This window comes from Marmota flaviventris, chromosome 1 (genome assembly GCF_047511675.1).
Source record: "Marmota flaviventris isolate mMarFla1 chromosome 1, mMarFla1.hap1, whole genome shotgun sequence".
Classification (NCBI taxonomy): Eukaryota; Metazoa; Chordata; class Mammalia; order Rodentia; family Sciuridae; genus Marmota; species Marmota flaviventris.
Window position 1 is genome coordinate 149,666,519 of NC_092498.1, and position 26,444 is coordinate 149,692,962.

Below are 26,444 nucleotides of genomic sequence, written 5' to 3' on the forward strand. Positions count from 1 at the left end.
GTAAAATGATTTAAAAAAAAGATATACCATGCTACTATTAATCAAAGAAAATGAAGTGGTTATTTTATCATTAAAAGTAGATGTTAGAGCAAATAATGTTATCAGGTACAGAAGGGTCAATTTATCCAAAGAACATGCTTATTATGCATCATACTATGGCAGAGCTGTTTTGTTGGGTGTTTAAAAAATTGAAAAATAATAAAGTAAACAATATTGAGGAATTTTCAACAACTACATGGTGAATTTGATCAAAAGTTTTCACTTAATGGTTCAAAAAAATATTTGAAATATTTAAATAAATCAGAAACAAACACCCAACAAAAAAAGTATAATGATTTTTAATAGAATTTGAGTTTGTTTAAAAAAACAGTGTGGATTCTTGCACCAAAAAGAAAAACATTTCAGGTGGAAATATTATGAAAATTGTTATTGTTTCAGTTATGAAAACTTGTTAGAAAATCATGAAAAATGTTTTTAAATATATATTTTAGAAAATTCATTTTTCAAGTATATTTCAAAACAATTGCTCAAAGAATACAAGTCCTTTCAAATGAAAAATTAATGGATTCAAAATGTGAAAATCTGTAAGTATCATTCTTTAGTTTTAGTTGAATCATGCAATTTAAAACACTGTTCAATTAATATTTTAAATACATTTTTTCAAAGGACATCCAAATCTATGAAGAAATGTTATCAATTCATGACCTAAAAGATCAAACTTACAACACAGATATTTTCAATGTTTTATTTGTATCAAAGAATAATTTCTCCTAGATATGAAAAAATTAGTTTTTATCATGACAGATAGTACTCCAGCTATATTGGGATTTAATGGGATTTTAAAACAAGAGACTGATGTTTCCCTTATTGCTTTATTTACTCTGTGAAACATACTAAAAATATTTCTGCTCAGTTTTTACAACAGATTCCATGAAAAGCACCATGAATGGATATAGTTGTTAAGATCATTCAATATATATGTGTAAGTGCTTTGAATCATCACTAGTTTATGAAACTAGTGAAAGAAATAGAAGGAAATGGATTTTTTATTTAGTTTTTTAAATTAGCGCTTGATAAACATGATGGTGAAATTCACTATGGTATATTCATATATGTACATAGCATAATTTTGTCAATTTCCTCTCTTTTCCCATCCCTCCTCAAGGATATGGAGAAAGAGATACACTCATGCTTTGGTGGAACTGAAAATCAATACAGCCACTCTGGAAAGCAGTAGGGAATTCCCCAAGAAAACTTGGAGTGGAACCAGTATATGACCCAGCTATCCTACTCCTTGGTGTTTATCCAAATGATCTAAAATCAGCATACTATAGTGATATAGGCACATCAACATTTTTAGCAGCACAATTTACAAGAGCCAAGTCATGGACCAGCCCAGGTGTCCATCAACAGATGAATGCATAAAGAAAATGTGGCAATGAATTTTTTAATGCAATCCATACTTATATTTTCGCAGTAACATATTTATCTATGAATGAGCTAAATAAGAAAAAGAAAAGTTTGAGACCTAGCAAGCCAGCTATAAGAATTAATGTTGAAAATGAAACTTTTCATAATACAAGTCAGTAATTTTACATTCACCCAACAAAAGTCAAACATATTTCAAAGATTTTAATTATACCTGGATGAAATGTAAATTGGTAGCAAAAACTACCAGAAAATTTTGAAGAAGATTTTTGTGATATTGATCAATTTTAAAAAGCTTTTCAAATTATATAATGCCTCTTTGAATTCAATGTTAATATTGAATTGGCAAGTGTTTGCAAATTTACTTAACTTGAACAGACAGAATTTTGGAACTGTTTTGTTCTTGTCTCAAATCAGTTGTTTAAAAAGATGAATTAGTTTCGTCACTAACTTATAGGAAAGCGAAATGTAACCATTTAATTCGGTTACTGGAAAAACTTTCAAGTATGTTTAGAATAACTTGATATGTAATCTACCTTTCAACTATAAATTTTATTAAATCTAAACACAGATCAAACAATTCTGATGAAAAATTACTGTGAGTAAACTATACACCCAATTTCAAACACAGTGTAGAAAGTAAGTGTATAAAATATCTCAATTATTACATGGATTGTATATTTTGGGGTATATTGGTTTAAATAAAATATTTAAGTTAATTTTACCTATTTACTTTTTAATGTGGTTACTGGAAAATTAAAAATTATACCTGTGATTCACATTATTATTTCTATTGAGTAGCACAAACTAAAGTAAGACCACAGAATTCTGCTCAGGAGACTTAAGATCATAGATTCCTGACTGGCTTACAAGAATAAGCCTCCCCACCTTTGTTACAGATTTAGGCTATTTTGGTTATTGCAAGAATAGGTTAATATATGTAAAGTACACAGAAGATCTGTACTTAAGCGTTTGCTATAATTACTGTCATTAGTATTATTTACCAAGATTTATTAAAATACAAACTTTTTTGAGAACTGGGGATTGAACCCAGGAGCACTATACTACTGAACTACATTCCCAATCATTCCTCCCTTTTTTTATTTTGTGACAGGATCTCCCTAAATTGTCCAGGCTGGTCTCAAACTTGCCATCCTCCTGCCTCAGCCTCCTAAGTAACTGGGATTACAAGTGTGCACCATCATGGTTAGCATTAAATAAATAAATGAATGAAAAACTTAGAAAAAATACTCACATCATCAGTAAAAGAGCAAACTGCAAAAAGATGAGAACCTTCTGTGATCAGTTTGTCCCACTAGAGCTGTGACTAGGGCACCGTGAGTGAGGCTGTTGACTTGGCTCAAAATTTAAGAGTCTGAACAAAACAACAACAAAACCTCAGTAATCAAGATAGATAAAAATTAATGCAATATTTTAATCACTCAAAATTATTCAAAAAACCTCACTATGAACAAAAAACCAAAACTGTAAATAACAACAGGAGTCGTGTTATCAGTTTCTCCCATTGCCCCAGGATCTAATATGGCTTGGAAAGATGGCATGACCCGTCCTGCTTCTGTCATCACACTATTCCTGCCATGTCTGACCTTAGCTGAGGCTGAGGCTGAAGAGCTGAAAAAGGGGCAGCATTGGGCCTAACTTAATGGCCCAGAAGTGCTTGTCCTTCTAACAAGTTGGACTTAACCCCACCCAGAAGCAGGAAGTCTTCTGCAGCCCTGCTGGAAGTGGGCGGGAGGCCTGCTGGGAATACCCAGGCTGCCCTGTGGCCCTTCCCAGGATGCCCTGCGAACCGGAGCCAGAACCGGAGCCCGAGCCGTTGCCCCCTCTTGGAAGCCAGTGCTCCTTACCTGGCCCGGAAACGCCACTATGGACCTCTCCAAAGGACAGAACTGGAACTGGAGTCTTGGTTCCCAGAACACCATAGACACACTGGCGATAACTTTTTACCTCCTGTTGGTTCTGGGCCTCGGCCTGTGGGTATGACTTAACTCCAGGGGAGGGCGGAGCCTGGGACTCCTGGTGGGTTTAACCCCTCCCTAGCGTTTCAGCACTGGGCATCTTGGCCCCTGCCTATGTGCATCCCTGAGAAAAGACCTCTCCACTCTTCCTTTGCTTACCCTCTGCTTACCCTTCCTGCCAAGAGTAAGCACGCTTCCTTATCAGCAAAGCCATCCTTCATCATCACCCGCTCACATGCCCAGCCACCCTCCAAATAATCAAACAGGTCAAATGCTCCTGTACCCACTGCCTGGAACCTAAAACCTTAGGTGTATTTCATAAGTACTCCTTGTTATGATAACATGATGATCATGATGATGGTAATCTTCACAGCCATTCTATGAATAACATAGCTTGCCTTCCCTATCCAGGAGTCTTTTTATCTGCCGGTTCAACAAATAATATCAAAACTATTTGGAAAAATGTGGATCTCTACTGCACACATACAGACTTTTTTTTTTTTTTTGGTTATCCCCCTAAACAATAGGTTATAACAATTATTTACATTGTTTTGGGTATCATAATATCTAAATTATAATCTAGAGATGATTTAAAGTACATAAGAGGATATTTTATAGGCTATATGCAAATGCTATGCCATTTTGTATAAGGGACTTGAGCATCTGTGGATTTTGGTAATCCTCAATGGCTATAGAAAGAGGACTGTACTATTATTTGAACTAAGGTTCCAAAGGTTAAGTAACAACCAGGGAATAATGGAGTTCAGACTCAAACTTAAAGCTGTTGTCTGACCTGACTCATAAGCTTAATCACTCTGCATTGCAAGCAAGACACAAAAGTCATGTGTAATTTAGTGTTCTGAATATTACCTTTAAATTTGAGTAAGGAGATTGTATTTTTTCTTCTAGTATAAGGTTGTCTCAGTAGGGTAGAGTCATATCTCCTTTACTGCCATCTGCCCACTAAAGCTTAGCACGTAAGCACTCAAAAAGATGTCCCTTAACCATACCACCAAGTACCAGACATAGTCCTTGTTCCACTAGAATATCAAGTGTATATGAAAACTTTGGGTAGTGTCGTAGTATCTTCCCTTGAGTAAGTTATTAACCATCAAAGGTCTCTGACTGGCCTGCTTCAGCAAGCAGGTGACGATGTCATAAGTTGTTAACAAGTGCAAGAGGTTTCATGCTAGATGGCCTCCTCCCAGCCAAAGTTTTAATGCCCATATAACCTATACTTTGGTGTGCTCCACCAGTTCACAGGTGGACTTTACAGTGAAGCTGGCCTTTGAAAATGTAATCATTGGACATTCTCAAAGGCTTACAATGAGTCATTTCTCTATTGGGCAGATGGACTAATGAAAACATAGACTCCATCCTATTAGGAGAACTTTGTACCAGAAGAAAAAATACAGTCGGCCTTTCACATCCAAGGGTTCTGAATCCACAAATTCACCTAACTGATGTTTTTTTAAAAAATCTGTGCTGTAAATGTATACACATTTTTTTCATTATCTCTTCAACAATACAGTATAACAACTATGTAGCATTTACAGTGTATTAGGTAGAAGTAATTTTTCTAGAGATGATTTAAAGTATATAGGAGTAATGTATAGGTTATATACAAATGTTTCACCATTTTATGTAAGGAACTTGAACATCCTCAGATTTTGGTATCCACCAGGAGTTCCTGAAACCAATCCCTCATGAACACCAAAGGATGACTGCATAGGCCTTTTATTCCAAATGGAAAAGGCAAGCCTGAAGTATTTATTCAGATCATTCAAACAAATTATTTTCTTTTTTTCCAGTGGCCTTAATTATTAGTTGGCCTAGGCAGGGGCTCTGAGTAGCAAGCACCTCTTTGGGAATACTTATCCCAGTTCTCTTATTGTTTAGGAAGCCCCTACATAGCTTGCTCTTGGCACAAATAGAGGTTACTCTCTGGAGGAGGTCAGAGAACTACTAAGCCATCTGGTCACTTCCAGAGGAAACCTGCTATTTCTGCTCTTCTTCTGGGAGCCATAAAACATATGCAGATATCTAGAATACTTTGATCCTTTTCCTTCTTTATATTATTATTTTTGCTCTGGTTCTTTTTGGAAATCATATACTGTTGTTAGTTACAAAATATTTACATGTTCATTGTAAGAAGTGAAATATAAATATTTTTAAAATCTTACTCTTCTTCTCCAGTCCATTCCCATCTCTGAGGTAGCCAGGAACCATGGATCCTTCCTCCCCTTTTTCAGTTATATGTACATATGCAGACACATACAGTTTTAGTTTTTGTCTTCACAAAAAAATGGAATCATATCATACCCATTTCTCTGAATAACTGGAATAAAATAAACCTAGACTCCTCCCACTGCATCATTAAAAAAGGCAAATTCCAGATGATCCAAAGATTTTTATACTTTATTAAAAAAACCTAGAAATTATTAGAAAAAGGTAGAATAATTACTCTGAAGCTTGCTGTTTTTCACTTCATGTATTTTGTAGAGTGCTACAAGTCAATAGATATAGATCTAACTCATGCTTTAATTAGCTGTGTAATAATAATACAAACGAGTACTATTCAGCTCTTCTCTACTAATTGATCCTTAGATTTGTGCCAAGTCTGTTTGTTTAATGTATTGTTGCTTATTAACTCATGTAGCACAGACTCCCAAAATGGAATTACTGAGTCAGAAGAGTATGTTTACTTTAAAATTTAAAAGATATTACTAAATGGAAATCCCCAAAGGTAGTTGAGATTTTAATTTCTCACAGGTGGTTTTTGACCATTTTCCTCAAGCCCTTACTAGCCTTATTTAATTTTTGTTTGTTTTGCCAATCTGATGCATAAACAGTAGTATCTCATCGAAGCATTAATTTATGCTTTTCAAGCTCCGAGTGAGACTCAGCATTTTTTAATGAGTTTATTGTCCTCTGATTTTTCTCTTCTGAGAATAGCCAGTTTATTGCGTGTTTTTGAATGAGCTTGTTTGTCTTTGCTTTTATCAATTTGTCCTTCCTTTGAACTACTGATATTTTTTCTAAACTATCATGTCTAGACAAATGTTTCTCAACCCCAGCACTACTGACTTTGGGGGCTGGATAATTCCATTGTGGGGGGTCCCTACATTACCATACTTTGAAGAATCCAAGACCGTTACCTGATTGTGACAATCAAACATGTCTCCAAATGTTGCCATTCTCCCTACTTGAGAACCACTGGTCCAGACCTGTTAATGGTTATCTTTTTGTCATTTGAGTTTTTGTTTTCTTTAAAGAAATCAACTCTCTCTCTCCTTTTATATCTTCCATATTTTTTGCCTGGCTTAGAATCATATTTCTGCCAGGTGCAGTGGCACACACCTATAATCCCAGCAGCTTAGGAGGCAGAGGCAGGAGGATCACAAGTTCAAAGCCAGCCTCAGCAATTTAGCAAGGCCCTAGGCAACTCAGTGAGACCCTGTCTTAAAATAAAAAGATAAAAAGGGATGGGAATGTGGCTCAGTGCTTAAGCACCCCTGGGTTCAATCCCCAGTACCAAAAATTGGAAAAAAATTTATTCCTGTACTCCAAAACTGTACAAATATTATTCTAACTTTTCTAATAATTTGTAGGGTTTTTTATAAAATATAAAAATCTCTGGATCATCTGGAATTTGCCTTTTTTAATGATGCAGTGGGAGGAGTCTAGATTTATTTTATTCCAGTTATTAAATAAACCACCCTTTTACCACTGAATTGAAATAAACGTTTTCATGAATGGACTCCTTACAAGTACTTTAAAGTACAAATCTGCTGAAGCCCCCTATTAAACTAGGAAGTGAGTTTTTGTTGCTGGTGCCTTGGCTTGTACAGGATGTGAAATGTACAATTTGTGCAGTATGTGGCTTTATGGTATACATGTTTTGGTCTTTTGTTTCTATTAATTTCTATTAATTACATGTTTTAGGCTTTTGTTTCTATTAATTTCAGTCCAGAGATCTTTTAGGAAGTGTTGGATGCATCTTGCCCGCAACCTAGCTGTTGTGATTTGTGGTATTATTCCAGAAGGAGAGTAGGGAGGAAGAAAGAATCATGGATATATGCTTAAGTCACTTTCTTGCCAGAATCTCTACTTTCTGTTTGTTCTTTTTTAATAGAAAGAATGATTTCATTCCTCTTAGAATGTTTTGTAAATTCCAAGTCTCATGTACTACCTCTACCTACCTACAGCTGACACCTTTCTCAAGAAGAGTTACCTACGCCATACTAGGACCTTTATAAATATTTATTGAATGGATGAAGTAAGACTGATTTAATGTATGTGAATTTAGAGAGTTACTTTTTGGGTTTAAGGCTTTATGACATGAATAGTATGCCTGTTAAAATGCAGATACCTTGAATGGTGGCAGCAAGTTCACTCTTTCTATGGAAAAACTATTTCTGTCAACCAGCTATCATCCTTAGCTCATGCTAGTTAGGGAAAACCTGGAAAATCCTCTATATTGTCTTTTGACCATACCAGATGTGAGAATCAGAGTAGTAGAAAGGACTTGATAAATTGGAAGAACACCATAGTAATGACAGTATGACTCCCCTCCTGGAAAAAGCTAGGCATATGTTCAGGAAATTTTCTATTCTTGAATACCCAGTAGTCTTCCAGACTCCACCAGAAGCTGTTGCACTAGCTATTTGGGGAGGGGTTGGATAAAGCAATCTTTTTTTCACAAGAGTGTAGAGAAATGACGATGGCCTTACAGTCTCATAGTTGGAAGAGACAGTAGTCTCCAGCTAGGCAGCCATGACTCTCCTCTACTACAGGTTATAGCAGATTCTATTTCTAAAAAGAAAGAAGGGAAGAATGAATTTGGGGAAGAGTAAAGGTCATATGTTTGAGAGACCTTTGTTTTGGGAGTAGTTTGGTTTCTTATATCCACTGTGGTGTTTTATTTTTGTTTTAGGCTGTAATGTCAAGTAGTCGTGCAACAATAAAAGACTTCTTCCTGGCTGGCAGAAATCTGTCATGGTGGTCGGTGAGTAAACCTTGCATGTGGCAATCCATTTAGGGAGCTGTTTGTTAACTTGCTTATTGCTTTAATGTAGATGTCTTATACCCAGAATACTTTGAAATTGCTAAATCAGGCATGTCATTTAATTAGTGTTTCCTTAACTCTAAATTTTCTTAACCTGAATGTTCCCATTCATTTTAGTTCAGTAACCATTTATTAGGTACCCAGTGCATACATGGCATTGTTCTAGGTTCCAGGACATAGGTAGAAAATAGACCACTCTGCCATATAGAAGAGCAGACTCAAGAATGAGAGTAGGATACATATTTAACTAATTAGAATATATTACAGTGCAGAACAAGAAGTTAGGAAGAACATGGAATAGATGTGGCTTGATGGGTGATTAAGGAAGTAGGATTGTGTGAACAGCATTTGGAGATAGAGTGTTTTCTAGGTAACAAAGTGTGAGGGCATTCCATGCAGAGGAAACAGCATACACCTAAGCGTGGGAGGTGCAGAGTAGCGTAGGTGCTACTCCCATCTAGATGAAGGGAAGTAGGATTGAAGGTAGAAACATTTTTGCTGTATGTATGTTAATTTATTGATTATAAAAAGTGATTGGTCCAAGAGGAATGACTCAAAAACCCCCACAGTAGTGGAGGCAGTTGCCCTTCCTTAGCCCTGTATCTCTACTGGGATGGCTAGGGGCACCCAGGTAGAAGGAGGATGTCAAGCATAATTTATGTAAAAATAGACATACATTTCCCACATAGGAATTTAAGGTACATTTAGAAAATTGTGCAACAACCAGGCCCTTATTTAGTCATTTATTCTTTGTTCTCAACCAGTCTTCTGGCAAGAATTTGAGTTTTCAGGATAACCTCCATGTGTCTTTATACAAAGGAAACAGGAAAGCACAGTTATTAACTGATGGATCAAGCAACGTCAAAGAGGCCTTGCTTCTGTTATCTGGGAGATTTGGGGGACAGCTCTTTTCAACTCTCTGCATTATGCTTTAATTTTGTTTTTTATAAACCCAGTTTAGGAAGAGATTGATGTAGCAAAGAGCTGTTTGTACTGGGCCTCCTACTTAGTTTATTCTTTGATGGAAGATTCTAACAACATGATCTCCTCCTAGGCTATGAAGCCCCCAGTCTTTGATAAGAACCACACCGTGGTCTTATAGAGGTGTTTTTTGTTCTCAGAAAAACAGGAATCTAATGCCTATGTTACCTTGTATAACTGTGACACTTGTAATGGTTTTATTGATACACTTTAACCTCCTAATGTTTGCACATATTTTGACTTATCAGTTTCTTTTTCATTATTAGGATTATTGTTAGTAAACAAAATTCAGTAAAAGAAATTGGGATACATGAAAAATTTTGCCATTTTTTCTTGCTTCTTTTGTTTTTGTTCAATCAGCAAAAATCAATGGATATCAATAGCTCTTGTCAGAGTCCCCAGTTACTTCCACATCACCTGTTATTGTGGTAACTTCTCAGTTCTCATCTTACCTCATTTAGCTGTGGCATCTGAAACCCTCTATCATCTGGCCTGGCTCTCAGGCTCTCTTCCTCCTTATTTCTTCAGCTTCATTAGATTCTGCTCAGACTCTCTTGCAGGTTCTTGCCTCTCTCCTCATATTTTTAGTCCTTTTGAGAAGATTTTTAGATCCCCTCAGAGCTTCTGTGGGTCTCCAGATCCTTAGTCTTTGCCCTCTTCTCTCCAGTTACACTCCTCACTTGACAACTTCATCTAGTCTCTTGGCTTTAAATACCTACCATATGGTGTGAATCCAACTCTTTTTTTATCTGAAGTCTGACCAGTTCTCATCCACTCTACCTTCAGCTCCTAGCTGCCATCATGTCTCACCTGACTAATTATAACAGCCTCTTCTCTAGACTCCCTACCTTTGCTTCTCTATGTATTTATTTTTATCCCTAGCCCACATCTCTCCCTTCAACTCAATACTGGAGATGTATAGATGCCTATTTGACACCTGTATTTGAAAGGCTCAGCAGGGATCTCATGCTGAACATACCACAAAGGGAACTCTGGATTTTCCTCTGCAAATCTGCCTCTCCTGCCATCTTCTTCATTTCATTAATAACAACTCCATCTCTCTAGCTGCTGGGGTTCACAAACTTGGAGTCATCATAAGCTCTTATTTTTCTCTCACATCCAACATCCTATACATCAAGAAATCCTGTGACTCAATCTAAAAAATATATCTGAAGTCTGACCAGTTTTCATCCACTCTACCTTCAGCTCCTAGCTGCCATCATCTCTCACCTGATTGATTATAACAGCCTCTTCTCTAGACTCCCTACCTCTGCTTCTCTATATATAGTCTCAAAAGAACCAGCTAAAGTTGAGTCTGTTAACAGAACTTAAATCAGACAATGATGCCTTTCTCCTAGAACCTTCCATGGGCTCCCATATCACCCAGAATGAAAGCCCAATTGCCATGAACACCTACATCAGGCCACAGATGATCTACACCTCCTTTCCTCTCTTCCCTCTTAGGATGACTTTCCCCAATTCTAGCCAGTGTTCTCAGTATCCTGTTTCAGTGCCTTTCCATCTGCTAATGCCTCTGCATGGATGCCCTCCTTAGATATCCCCACAGCTTGCTCTGTCAGCTCTTCTGGTATTCCTTAGCTCCTTTCTCAGGACATTTTACCCTGAAAGCCCTATTATTCAACATTCTTATCCACTTTCCCAACTTTCTTTTTCTCTATAGTACTTATTACTGTTTCCTATGCTATAAAATAAATCTACGATATATTGTTTATTGTTTCTCTTTTTCCCAAAAGAGTGTTAGCTTCATGAAAGCAGGAATAGGACTTTTTCTATTTTACTCACTATTGTATGCTTAACACCTACAACATTATACCTGGTCCTTAGTAGGCAGTGGACATTACTAATAATTATTGAGCCAGGCACGGTAGTGCACACCTGTAATCCCAGCAACTCAGGAGTCTGAGGCAGGAGAATTGACAGTTCAAGGCCAGCCTCAGCAACTTAGCAGGGCCCTAATAAACTCAGCTAGACCCTTGTCTCTAAATAAAATATTTTTTAAAAGGACTTGGGGATGTTGCTCAGTGGTTAAGCACCCCTGGGTTCAATCCCTGATACCAATAAATAAATAAATAAATAAATAACAATTGTTATTACTATTATTATTATTGAAATAATGAATAATTACTTTATAATCCATCTTTTCATTTACTCATGTACTAAGAACAACTTTCAAGATTGATTAAAATAAATCTATATAGAGAGATTATATGTATATGCAGTTGCATACTATTGCATTATATGGGCATTCCACTATTTATGCCCTCTATTATTAGGCAATTTACACATTATATAATGTTTCATATAATGGTAAATGTAGTAAACATACTTAAGAGTAAAATTACCATTACTTGAGTACTTGTTACATGTCTCTTCTATATTTCCTTGCCTTTTATTGGTCACTTCTAAGCCTTTTTGGTCTTGTGTGCTACTTTATGTTAATATTTCCAATGCTGTTTTCATCTTGGTTTCATTTACCTAAAAGCCTTTGTTGGTTTTAGCTTTTCTTGATAATTTGGTTTTAAATGTGTCTGATGCCAATGACATTATAGTCAAATTACGGTTTTAAATGGAGTGAGTGCCTCCACTCCATTCAGAAATTATGACTGGTTTTGGAGGTATTTTGTTCCTTTTATATGCCTCTAGGACTTTTTCATTTTGAAAGTAACAGATGTTGGCTGTAAAAAAACAAAAATTACAGTCCAAGTATGGAACTTGAAATATTCTCCCCACTCCATCTCTGTAACCATAATTCCAGCTCCAGAAGCATTTTGTTTCCGTGCATACATAAATATATATGTGCACAAATGTAAAATACATACAATTGTAGAAATTATGTTTTATATATAATTTATAATATAAATTACTTATTATATAATAAATGTAATATAAACCATATACATATATAATTTACTTTTTTTGTATCAGGGATTGAACCCAAGGGCACTCAACTACTGAGCCACATCTGCAGCCTTTTTTACTTTGAGACAGGGTCTCACTGAGTTGCTTAGGGCCTCACTAAGTTGTTGAGGCTGGCTTTGAACTTGCAATTTTCTTGTCTCAGCTTCCTGAGCTGCTGGGATTTAGGCATGTGTTACTACATCTATCTTATTTACCTTATTTTATCACTTAATAGAACTACCTTATTCCTTCTGTATGCTACATTGTACTTCCTCACAATCATGTACCTTAGTATTTTAACCAGTCTCACAAAAAGTTATATTGTTTTCAGTTTTAAATTATTTCAAACAAATCCATACTTCTAAATACTTCTGCTTTAATTACATTAGTGGAGAACGTGACAACATAAGTATGGCTATTTTACTTTTTCTCATTTTCTCCCTCTTTACTTGGCTTTTAATTCATGGTTAAGGGAGATATAGAAAAAACATAAATGGGAATTCTGTACAAGGAATAATCCCTTTTGAAAAAAATGTGAAATTCACTGGGAGTTTGTATTTGTGAGAACTAATTACCTAGTTCTGATATGTACTTATCTTTTTATTTTCAGATAGGTACTTCTATTTTTGTTACATATATTGGCAGTGGCCATTTTATAGGCCTGTCTGGAATAGGAGCATCTTCGGGGATCGCTGTAGGGGCCTTTGAATGGAACGTAAGTAATACATTTTGCAGAAACTAATCTCCACATTTATTGTTGTCTAATAAAACTCAAAAACTTAAAAATTTGCTTGCAACCTTGGGTAACTATGAAAGACTTCTTGAGAAGTTGTGAGAAAGGAACTACATGTTTGATTTTTCAAAAGGATTGTGTTGGTTTTCATTCTTAGTAAATTAAGAAACAATGTTTATAACCCTACAACCATAGGAACATAGTGAACAGAAAACTGTTAGGATATTAGGTAGGGAAAAGATCTTATTAACATTTAAATATATATATCTACATATATATAATGTACATATACAGACCTATATGGGTGTATGTATATGTACATATATGTGTGTATATATATATAGACATATCTATGCATATGTCTTTGCGTAATATTTAGAATGGGTTAAACCAAGCTCTTTGAGAATTCAGTAGTTACTATAACTCTTCTAAGTTATCTCACAGAAATACTAGTTCCAATCATAAAATATAAAATATTTGATTATTTATTTATTTAACGGAATATATTTGTTGTAGGAAATATTGTTCTTTTTCTTGATTTCACCCAATTTTAATTCATTTATTAATCAGAAAGCTCCACATTTTTAGTCTCATCTTTGTACTTATATTCTACAAAAAATAAAGAATATTTCTACAGAGTCAAAACCTAATAAACTCTGTTCTTCATCACTATTAAGTTCTCAGAATTTTCAAACATCACTTTTCTTCATATACTCAGCTCACATTATCCCTTCTTTGTAAATAAATCCAGAACCAAATATGTTACTTAATTTCAATTGTGTGACATTTTTACATAGTTTCTCTCACTTTTCCCTTAGTGTTTTCTTATTTTTAACAATATTTTAAATTTATTAAAATATAAGCCACCCTCATTCTTGGAAATGAACTCAGTTTACTTCCCCAAATTAACAGCCTTCTATAGACACCTGGCATGTGATCTACCCCTATAATCCCAGCTACTTGGGAGGCTAAGGCAGGAGGTTCACAAGTTCAGGCCAGTCTCAGCAACATAGAAAGACCTTCAGCAACTCGTGAGACCCTGTCTCAAATTTTTAAAAAAATTAAAAAGGCTGGGGAAATACCTCATTGGAAAAGTGCCCCAGGGTCAATTCCCAGTACCAAAAGTAAATTTTTTTAAAAGAATCTTTTTTTTTTTTTGGCTTTTTTTCCCCCCAGGGCTGAGGACCGAACCCAGGCCCTTGCACATGCTAGGCAAGCACTCTGCCACATAGCCAAAGATCATGTGCCTGAAAATTAAGTTATTTTTTTCTGAAAGGTGTATTCTTGGACCTTTATTTGTAAGTCCCAAGTAATGATATATCTATCAGGCTCAAAATTAATAGTAACTGAGCTTGCATCTCATTTAAGAGCTTGACCTAGATGGGTCCCTGATTTAATTGTTCATCTTCTTGATTTCAGACTATACTTATGGTCTTTGTTCTTGGTTGGATATTTATTCCTATTTACCTTAAGGCTGGGGTAAGTGTCCACTATTAGTTACTCTATTCTCTAAATATTTTTTCTCACAAATATTGCAAGTGTACTAAAAACATCTTAGAGGACAACTTAAACTTCTTAGTCTTTTGATCCTTGTACTGACTTCCCTAATCGCAAGATGCCTACAAGACATATGCTTCCTTGGGTTAACAAACACCAATAATTGTTGGCTTACTGAATAGTTTATCCTTTAAGGCTTTTCTAAGAAAACATTTTAAAGTTTATTAAAAAATAAAACCAATTTAGGTTTTTAGAGAACAAATATGTTAATGATTGGAAGACTCAACTGTCAGAAGACTCAGCTGACTCAAATGTCAGTTCTACCAACTGGTCTGTGCATGGAATGTAATTCCAAACAAAATCCAAATAGAGTTTTTTGAGGAACTTGACAAATGATTCTTAAATATATGTTGGAGAGTATAAGAATAGCAAAGATATTGCTATCAAAGATGATACTTGTCCTACCAAATGTCAAAGAGTTTACAGCTGGGCAAGGTGGCTCACACCTCTAATCCCAGCAGCTCTGGATGCTGAGACAGGAGGATCATAAATTCAAAGCCAGCCTCAGCAATGGCAAGGCACTAAGCAACTCAGTGAGACCCTGTCTCAAAATAAAATACAAAATAGGACTAGGGATGTGACTTAGTGGTTGAGTGCCCTGAGTTTAATCCTCAGTACCCTCCAAAAAAGTATTAAAAGGCTGTAATAATTAACACAGAGATAAACTCACTGCTGTGATTTACACAGTTGTCCCCCAAAGGCCCATATGTTAAGGAGTTGATCCCCAGCCCATGGTGCTCCTGGAAAGTGGTTGATCCCTAGCCCATGGTGCTCTTGGAAAGAATCTTTAAAAATGGGGCCTAGTGGGAGATCTTCCTATCACTGGGGACGGACAGACCCTTGAAGGGATATTATGACCCCAGCACTTTCCTCTTTCTCTTTTCTCATCTGGCCTTGAGATAAGCAACTTTCTATGCCAAACTCTCCTGCTATGATACAACAACAGGCCCAAAGCAGTGGGGTCAATTGGTCATGGATTAAAACATTCAAAATTTTGAGCCAAAATAAGCCTTTCCTCTTCTTAAGTTTATTTATCTCAGGTTTTTTTTTTTAACAGTAATAGAAATCTGACTTACACACATACTCACAAGTGGAAGAGGGGCAAAAGCCCAGAAACGTATATATGGACACTTATGACATTGATGGTATTGCAGGCAGATCACTAAATAAAGGAAGGCCAACTGATTACCACATGAAAAAAACAAATTGGATCCCTACTCTACACAAAATAATTTTAGGTTGATTAAAGACTTAAATGTAAAATGCAAAAAAAATATATAGTATAGAATATATTTGTATCCTTGAAATGGAGAATAATTTGTAAATAAGATATAAAAATTCCAAATTCCTGGCTGATCACTAAAGTACACATACATATATGAGACTCCAGAAAGCCTATTTGTAAAGAGAAAGAACCCATAAGGCGCTCTTTCTTGAAAAGATAGTACTGCATCTGGTGAGATTTTTAGTTTATCACACTACATTTCCCAAACCATATAGGATAAGCAGTGGAAAGCAGAATTCTTACTGGTTTGAGGAGTCAAAGGACAGAACTGAGGACAGCAAAGCACTAGGAAATTTAGGTGGGGCACTTTAAAAACAAGGAAACCAAAGAGAGAGTTAACCCCCAAATCTGAAAATAAATTTGGATGAAATCCTTGTCTGACTTCCATACTACACAGGTTCAGAGGAAACCTCCTGAGGGCCAGACTTAATTAATTGTAGCTGGAAGATGGTGAAAAAAAAAAACAAGCAGAAACATCAGCTGCGAACATGGGTTGGGGAGGGCTGACCATGAAAGGTTTGGAAGCTTCAGTCTAGGAAAGTTAATTACCTATTAAAATAAAAATAGCAGTCCCCAGAAAAACAAAACAGATTCTAGACACTGCATTATATTATTTACAATGACCAGTTTCCTACCAACAATTACTAGATATACAAAGAAGTAGGAAGATGAATGACCCACATTGTAAGAGAAAAAAATACAATATATAGGACCTGACTGAGTAGGTCCATATATTGATCTAATGGACAGACTTCAAATCTGCTATGGTAAATATTTTTTAAAAAGTAAAGGAAATGTGATATTAATGAATGAACAAATAGGGCTTCTCTACAGAGACACTAAAACTATAGGAAAGAATCAAGAGGAATTCTAGAGTTGGAAAGCATAGTAACTAAAGTTAAAAATTCACAAGAGGAGCTCAACAGCAGATTTTAAATGACAGAAGAGAGAATCAATGAATTTTAAGATAATAAGAATTACCCAGGATAAGGAATAGAGAAAAAAGGAAGAAGGTGGAACAAAATCCCAGAGACCTGTGATTACAATATCAGATAGTCCAGCATGCATGTAATTGGAGCCCCAGAAAGAGAAGACAGAGGAGGCAGAAAAACACTTTTTTAAAAATGTTTTAGTTGTTGATGGACCTTTATTTTTTATTTATTTATATGTGGTGTTGAGTATCAAACTTGGTGCCTCACACATGCTAGGCAAGTGCTCTACCACTGAACCACAACCCCAGAAAAACATTTTTTGAAAACATAACAACTGAAAATTTTCAAAGCTAGGAGGGCAATGTTCATTTACAGATCCAAGAAACTTTGTAAAAACTAAATAGAATAAACACAAAGGAAACCACACTTAGGTACCATAGCGAAACTGATAAAAACAAAAAGGAAATCTTGAAAGCAGTAAGGGGAAAATGACACATTACATTCAAGGCAACAATGACATATTTAATGGTCAACTTCTCAGTAGAAACATCAGAAGCCAGAAAACATTAGAAAGACATATTCAAAAATGCTAGAAAAAATATTAAATAAGGATTTTATATCAAATAAAAATATTCCTCAAAAATCAAGGTGATTTGGTAGGTAATGATTTCTTGAGACCCAAAATGCATAAATCATAAAGAAAGAAATTAGTTAATTAGACTTCATCCAAAATTTAAATTTTTACTTTAAAAGATGTTAAGAAAATGAAAAACAAAGCTAGAGACTGGCAGGAAATACTTGTAAAACTTATTTACAATAAAACACTTATATGCAGAAAATATGTATGTTGAAAACCTCTTATAACTTGATAATAAAAATAAGGTTTGAACAAATGTTTCACCAAAGAAAATATACAAGAGGCAAATAACACATGAAAAGATACTATAATTAATCATTAGGAAAGTGCTATTAAAATAAGATACTGTTGCATATTCATTCTTTGATTCTTTTTATGAGGTAGTCATTGGCTTTGACAACAAGTGTAGAAACAGAAGCAGCTCAGGAAAAATGAAGGTTAATATACCCACAGGTCCTAGACATAGGAGGGTGTCAGAGACAGCATGCCATGCAGGACCACATGGGAAAGACACAGGATGGTCAGAAGGCAGAAGATAGAAGTGAAGGGATTTGGGGCTTTATTGGTGTTTCTATGGGAAAGTCAAGGCAGGGCAGAATGAACAATTTAGGATTGGCTAGCTTAAATAATCTCAATAGTTTTGGGGTTGTAGGGTTGATCTCTAGTTGCCTAATACCTGATCTGAGATGAATGAGCAGAGGGATATTGTTCCCTGGGGTGCACAGGCTAGCTAGAGGAAGTTCAGCTCTGAATTGGTTAATTCATATATCAAAGACATACTCCATGCTGAGCCCTTTGTTATCTTTAAAAATTGACTAGTTTTTGGAAAGGCAACCTCCCCCAAGCCAGAAAGATATTTTTAAGATGTCAAAACATTGTTATATTAAAAAAAATTATATATATACAGTACACACCAGAATGGCTAAGATTTAAAAGACTGACACTACCAAGAGTGGTGCTTCATCAAACAGGGAGAGTTTAAGTTAGAACTTAAAGTAGACATGTATTGATTGGTAGATGATCAAGAGCACATAAAGATAGGACAGAAACTGGGACCATATCCATTTAGCTATGGTAGGCATATCAATAATTGTTAAATGGATATGATCCCAGTTTCTGGTCCAAGAACATAGTGAGCACAGAAGGCATGATCTCTGAATTCCTGGTGCCTTAGACAATATAGAAAAAGAACAGTATCATTTGGGGCACCAGCACCTAGACTGGCAGTTTAGACACAGACTGTAGAGTCAGGTTCCATGTCCTTTGAGTACTAGCTATCTTTTTAGTACATGACACGGTACTTGCTTTTACTCTATTATCATTCCATAAAAGTTATTTGTCATCTTTAGAAAATTTAATTAGCTAAATTTCCTTCTGCATTCCAAAGATTGCACAGGAAGCTGGATTCCAAGACTTCTTGAAGACAGCAATATTGCCTCTCCTTATTTGCCCCATCTTGACTGGTGCCAGAGGCAATGATCCCACATTTTGTACTCCTGGGCCACTCCCACCATTGGCAACATCTCTGGGGCAAACAGCACTTTGTGAGCAAGGCTCATCCCCATGGATCTGCCTCTTCCACACTCACTATCTGATGGTGACTTATCTTGCGGCTTGTACAGGTGGTGACATTGCCAGAATATTTGAGGAAGAGATTTGGTGGCTTCCGGATCCAGTTCCTCTTCTCTTTTATGTTTTTACTCGTCTATACCTTTAGTATGATCTCGGTGAGTTATATGAAAACCAGCCCAGTAAAATACCCGCCCCCCAAAAAAGAACAAGAACAAAACCAAAAACCAACAAGCGGGATTCAGGATTATGCTTAGTTATCCCAATAGTTTACTCTGAAGCTTCATAAATGACTTGTTGATCTCTATTGTGTAAGGTAGAGTATCTAAGAGTACTTAATTTTACTATTAATAGTTTAATACTATTTTGCAAAACATAAAAGGCAGAGGCATCTTAATCTCAAGTGCAGGTCACAGGTCAAAGAACCTTGGGATTATCCATCTAATGTCATTAGGTAATGTGCTCAAAAAAATCTAGGAGTTTCCATCTTCTTGCAAGAAAACTTAACCTCTTGAGTAAGACTGTAAGGGCTGTCCTGTTCAAGTCCCTGCTTGCCTCTTTGGCCTTACTTTTCTTATTTACTCCCCTTAACCTACATTTACTGCCTTATTGATTTTCAAACACAGCTAACTTATTCCCACCTCAAGCCCCTTATACTTGCTCTATACTGTTTACAGTGTTTACAAATGTCACCTCCTTGCAACAGGCCTTCACAGATTTTCCTAGTCAGTCTCTACTCCATGGCTCTGTTTTTATTTTCTTTGTAATGTTTATCACCCTATGAGTAATTTATTTGTTTATTGTCTGTCTTCTCTGCTTCAGTGCAAGCTTCCTGAGACCAAGGACCTTGCTTGGCTTCTTCACTGCATTACTGAGAACTGTGCTGAGAACATGTTTAGCACATAAGGCACTTGATAAAATGTTTTTTAAATGATCAAATGAGTGGCATTTATCACACTGAGAACAAGGCTGTATAGTAGTCTGTCTCCTTCATTCAACATAGGCTTCTTGAAGACAGCTACTAAGTTTGGTAACCCTTGTGTCTTCTGAACCTGCTAAGTATCGATGACATGGTTGGAACTCAGTAAGCATTTGGTGAACAAATTTATAGATGAATCTTTTCCCATTGTATCCCTGGCTTTGGAGGCTAGAATAACAAATCAAGAGGTTATCCAGTTAAATGATGTGCAGATGTTTAAAAAATCAGTATTAACTAAGCCAGGGTTCAACAAATCTGGTCTGTAGACAAATCCAGCTAATAATCTGCTTTGTACAACTCTTGAGCTAGGAACAATTTTTACAGCTTTAAAAGGTTATAAAAAAATAGAGACAGTGTGTGGTCCAAAAAGCCTACAATATTTACCATGTGACCCTTTACACGAAAAGTTTGCCAATCTCTGAGATGCTATCCCCGTGGCTTTTTCCCAGTGGCAGAACCATAGTTTCCACTCTGAGGCTTCAGAATGGAAAAGGCTAAGTTGCGTTAACCGGGCAAATTGAATTAATTCAGCTCTACAGGCTGAACTCACTGGTAGATCTCACCTAGCATCCATGCAATGCGGTGCCAGTCAGAGACCATCTCTTGTATATGGCTTCCAAGACCCATTTCTTTCTTGAATTGTTGTTGATTCTGATGGAAAAGAAAGTGCAGTAAGCTGACCCTGTACTTATTTCAGCTGGAGATCAGCTATGGTGCTATGTTCTTGAAAATGATTTGGAACTTGAATATTTACCAGACTACCCTAGTCTTGCTGACAGTTTCTGGCATGTACACCATCACAGGTGAGGTTGCCCTGATTCAAACACTGAATCAGGATTGTGGGGGGGGGGGAGTGATGGAAATTGAACCCATGAATCAGGATTTATACTAATTCAAACACTCTCTACTTAGTGGAGTACTAGTAGACATTGAGGCAGCAGTTTCTAGACCTTACAATTTTCCCTAAGTATATAGATCACAGACAGTGGAAATATTGGAGGGAGGGATACCTAAGTGGTGTTCTACTTCTAGAAATTAGATTGGGCTCTCAAGAGTTTTTCAAGGGGAATAATAGGGTCAATAGTGACCATGTTTGGGGCAGAATTGGGCTGTTACTTCAGGTTATCAAGTGATAGAGTAGGAGTACAGAAAGGGAATGAGGGGGATACATAGGCCTTAAGTCACCTGGCAAGGTCTTTGGATGGGATCTTTTTTTAAAATTTTAATTTGTTATAAATGATGGCAGAATGCAATTCAATTCATATTACATATATAAAGCACAATTTTTCATGTCTCTGGTTGTACACAAAGTATATTCAAACCATTCGTGTCTTCATACACGTATTTAGGGTAATGATGTCCATCTCATTTCACCGTCTTTCCTCCCCAGACGGGATCTTTTACGTAGGCAGTTGTGTTCTAGGGAGCCTTTACCTAGGTTTGGAGAATGGAAGCTCCTGTCATTCTTTTCCAGACACAGTGCTGGTTTATGTTCCCAGGAGTTCACTAGAGTACAAGTAAAGAGAATCGGTGGGAAGTAGAGTGTATTCAGTGGATCACAAAACATGGGAATAGGAGCTGGATTTTGCTTCTCAGGAGACATGTTTGGAGACATTTTTCATTGCCACAGGGGATACTACGAAGTGGGTAGAGGCCAGGGTGCTACTAACTGTTGCTTTTAAACTGAGATTTTTGTGATGAAGGTTGCATTATTTTTGCTTAAGAGATCTATCAGATTTTTTTATCTGAAAAAATTTGGAAGTAAAGGAAAATTGGGATATAGAAGAGCAAGCTAAGAATCTTATAAAAGATTGTCAAGGATATTTACAAGAGAAAAGAGAAAGTACCAAAACCAAGTACAAGTAGTTTAAAAGACACTGATTTAAAGGGATATAAAGTCTTAATAAAGAGAGATAGGAGGAGAAAGATGAATTGAGTAGGTGATTGAGAAATTACAGTCAGCAAAGTCAGATGTGTTTTCATTTCTCATTCTCTTTTTCTTCAGGTGGTTTGACAGCTGTGGTTTATACTGAAGTCTTACATGCTGCTGTTATGATTTTAGGATCAGTCTTGTTAATGAGTTTTGGTAAGTATAACTTAAGAAGACTGGGCATCAGAGGGTAGAATCTTTAAATCTGTAGCTGCCCTAGGTCATCAGCACCTTCATCTCACAAATGAGGATACTGAAGCCCTCAAAAACTAAGAGTGTTGTCAAAGCTTACGCTGAAAACTGGGGAGGAAATCTCTGCTCAATTCAGGATAAAGAGAAGTTGAGTAATAAAGCAGAGACAATAAACTCAAGTATCTGGTCTGTCATACTCATCCCCATTCCAGTGCTTTTTACCTGTTCTTCCTTTCCAGTTGAAAAACCCTTTCCTTTCATTCACTCAATTAAATACATTTGTCAAAGTCAATGGACTATTCACCCCAAATAGTGTGATTTCATCATTATTCCATCAACACATCTTCTTCTCTGATCCACACAAAATATTCCCACCCATTGTGCAGGCTGATGAATTTAGTACTTAGTAGGTACTTATTAAGTTATGAGAATAAAAATATTATAGCTGAGGGCTGGGGTTATGGCTCAGTGATAGAGCGCCTGCCTCACACATGGGAGGCACTGGGTTTAATCCCCAGCACCACATAAAAATAAAACAAAATAAAGGTATTGTTTTCATCTACTACTAAAAATTTTTTTAAATATTGTAGCTGACACAAGTTGAATATTATCAGGTCTCAGGTAGGCATTTATCTATGTTGCCTGATTTAATTATCGAAATCACCATGAGGCATAATTACTGTAGTTACTCCCATTTTACAGATGAGGAAAATAAGTCTCAGCTTGTTTATGAAATATACCAAGAGTAAGACACACCAAGAACTCTCTTTTTAATAACAAAACCTAATCTATAACATATTATAGGTCAGTAATGGCAAGGAGACACTTAAAATGGAAATTTCTTTCCACAGCTAGGGGTGTGAGCTTAGCAAGTTGATATGACCCCATGGCTCAGAGACTGGTCTTCCAGAAATCTAGAAGGAAAAGTTCTGGGCTTGGGTAATAGAAAATTATTGAAATAATATGTGAACACAATTTAAGGATTATAGTTTCGGAGAGTATATTGATGAGTCTCATGGAATAAGAACAGATATTATCAAACAGAATCACACAGTGCCCTACCTTACCATTCAGGAAGTATTAGTATACCATGAATTTTTCTCAGTGCTATGTTGCAGGAAAACAAAATACAGGTCAAACGTGATCCAAGGAATTGTATCATTTTTAAATGTATGGGGAGCAATGACTAATTTGAGTAACAAAATTTTCAGCTACAAAACACAGTAAACCATGTGTTTGTTTTTGGGCTAGTATTACATATCAATATTTTTTAAACCTATGAAGTCTACCCCAAAATTTGATAATGGTACCCAAATAAAATAAACTAAGGAGCGGGTACAATGTTCCATATAGTGTTAACAATTATATCTCTAGATTTTTACTGAGAAATCTAATGGGATTTTTAATGGAGGTATTCAGGTTAAGTTTTTTGAGAAATAAACTATTATAAAGTTATGAAATAATTGTTTTCTTTTAAAAATATACAACCCCTTATGCATCCAAATCAGTGTTGTCTTTCAGTCTAGTCACTGTAAGAACCCATACACATACAATTATATTTTTATTCCTTTTTTTTTTAGTTGCTGTTCTGTTTAGATATACATGACAATAGAGTGTACTTTGACATATTATACATACATGGAGTATAACTTATTCTAATTAGGACTCCATTCTTATGGTTGTATATGATGTAGAATTACACTGGTCTTATATTCATACGTGAACAAAGGAAAGTTATATCTGATTCATTCTACTGTCTTTCCTGTTCCCATCCTCTCCCTTCCCTTCATTCCCCTTTGTCTAATCCAATGAACTTCTATTCTTCCCTCCTCGCCCCTTTTTGTGTGTTAGCATCTGCATTATCAGAAAGAACATTTTTGGCCTTTGGTTTTGGAGGACTGGCTTCTATCCATTTACTGGCAAATGCCATAATTTTATTTCTCTTTATGGCTGAGTAGTATTCCATTGTGTCTATATACCATATTTTCTTTATCCATTCATCTGTTGAGGGGCACCTAGGCTGGTTCCATAGTTTAGCTATTGTTAATTGAGTTGCTATAAACATTGATGTGGTTGTATCACTATAGAATGGTGATTTTAAGTCCTTTAGGTATATGCCAAGGAATGGGATAACTGGGTCAAATGGTGGTTCCAGTCCAAGTTTTCTGAGGTATCTGCATACTACTTTCCAGAGTGATTGCACCAATTTGCAGTCCCACCAGCAATGTATGAGTGGACCTTTTTTCCCCATATCCTTGCCAACATTTATTGTTACTTGTGTCCTGGATACTTGCTGTTCTGAATGCAATAAGATGGAATATCTACATATTTTATTCTTAATGCTAAGTAAACCAAAAGGAATACAGTGAAATACAGGTCATCCTCAGTTTCTTGGTTCATTACCCAAAGACAACAACTATTATAATTTTGGGTATATCCTTTGAAATATATTATTCACATATACAAACATTTTTATGTATATATATTTTAATAGAATCAAAATATAAAGTTTACAGGGATATAGTTATTCATTTAAGTAAAAAGGAATGTTATATGGCACAGTATGACAACATAGTTGCCATAATTAATTGAGTATTCCATAATATCTAGTAGAAAGGATTTTGAATGTTCCCGACAGAAATGATCAATGTCTGAGATGATAGATATGCGGTTCCCCCTATCTGACCATTGTACATTGTATACATGTATTGAAATGTCACATTGTGTGCCCTATGAATGTGTACAATTAATTTGTGTCCATCAAATATAAAATCATTTTTTTAAAAATACAGTTTTATACCATTTTTCCAACACCTGTTGCATAGACAAATTTCTACACAACAAGTATAGATCTAGTGCATCACTTTAATTTTGTATATATAATAATTTTTACCAGAAAGTACACACATCAAAGAGCAAAGTCATGTGAATTATCACAAGGTGAATACATACTAATGACCAATAACCAAGTCAAAAAATTGTGGTTTTGTTCCCTTCTTTCCAAACTTTTTTTCTTTTGCCCAGGACCTTTACTATAGTATGGAATAAAAGTGGAAAGAACAGGGGTTGGGGTTGTGGCTCAGTGGTAGAATGCTTGCCTAGCATGTGTGAGGCACTGAGTTCGATCCTCAGTACCACATAAAAATAAACAAAATAAAGGTCCATCGACAACTAAAAAATATTTTTTTAAAAAAGTGGAAAGAACAACCATACTTGCCTCATCCCTAGTCTTAGAGGGAAAACTTGGAATATTCCAACATTAAATATTTTCTGTCAATATTTTATAGATGTACTTTGTCAGACTAACAAAGTTTCCTTCTATTACTAGTTCACTACAAATTATCACAAATTACTTTTGAATTGTATCAAGAGTTTTTACCACACCTACTAAGATGAATTTTTTTCCTTTTCCTGTTAATTCAGTGAACTATACTGACTTGATTTCTAATGTTAATTCAACTTTCACTATTGAAATAAACCCAGTTTTGACAAAGATACTCCAAATTCCTCTCCAAAATAGCTATCTAACATATTCTCATGTCTAAGAATGTGGCTCAGTAGGAGAGAACTTGCCTAGCAAATGTGAAGCCCCTGGGTTTGATCCCCAGCACCACAAAAAAAAAAGAAGAAGAAGAAGAAAAAACTGCTTTTATCCTTTTATCTTTAGCAGTATATGATAATGTGTATCCTAACCTCACCCTCTGCCAACACTCAAATGTTTTTAAAATTTTTGCCCATTTAACAGTTTTTTTTTAAGTATCCCACTTCTTGTTTTTGTTTCAATTTAAAGTTTCCAAATACTGGTTAGGCCAAGCATTTTTTATTTACTTAGTGACTGTTTGTATTCCCTCTTTTATAAATTACATATTTAACAATAAGTGTTGGTGAGAATGTGGGGAAAAAGGCACACTCATACATTGCTGGTGAGACTGCAAATTAGTGCAGCCAATATGGAAAGCAGTATGCAGATTCCTTGGAAAACTGGGAATGGATCCACCATTTGACCCAGCTATCCCTCTCCTCAGTCTATACTCAAAGGACTTAAAAACGGCATACTACAGGGACACAGCCACATCAATGTTTATAGCAAAACAATTCACAATAGCTAAACTGTGAAACCAACCTAGATGCCCTTCAGTAGATGAATGCATTAAAAAATTGTGGCATATATACACATTGGAATATTATTCAGCAATAAAAGAGAACAAAAAAAATGGCATTTGCAGGCAAATGGAATGGCATTGGAGAAGATAAT

At 35.8% G+C, this 26,444-nt stretch overlaps 1 protein-coding gene across 1 annotated transcript in view; it reads left to right on the forward strand.

The window, feature by feature from the left end:
- Positions 1-3,315: 3,315 nt before the first annotated feature.
- Positions 3,316-26,444, forward strand: part of LOC114081789 (sodium/glucose cotransporter 1-like) — a 60,635-nt gene continuing 37,506 nt past the window's right edge. Inside the window, exons 1-7 of the mRNA XM_071613527.1 lie at positions 3,316-3,426; positions 8,344-8,415; positions 12,986-13,090; positions 14,528-14,587; positions 19,142-19,246; positions 20,765-20,870; positions 22,073-22,153. Coding sequence (XP_071469628.1) covers positions 3,316-3,426; positions 8,344-8,415; positions 12,986-13,090; positions 14,528-14,587; positions 19,142-19,246; positions 20,765-20,870; positions 22,073-22,153 — 640 coding nt within the window. The remainder of the gene's footprint in view (positions 3,427-8,343; positions 8,416-12,985; positions 13,091-14,527; positions 14,588-19,141; positions 19,247-20,764; positions 20,871-22,072; positions 22,154-26,444) is intronic.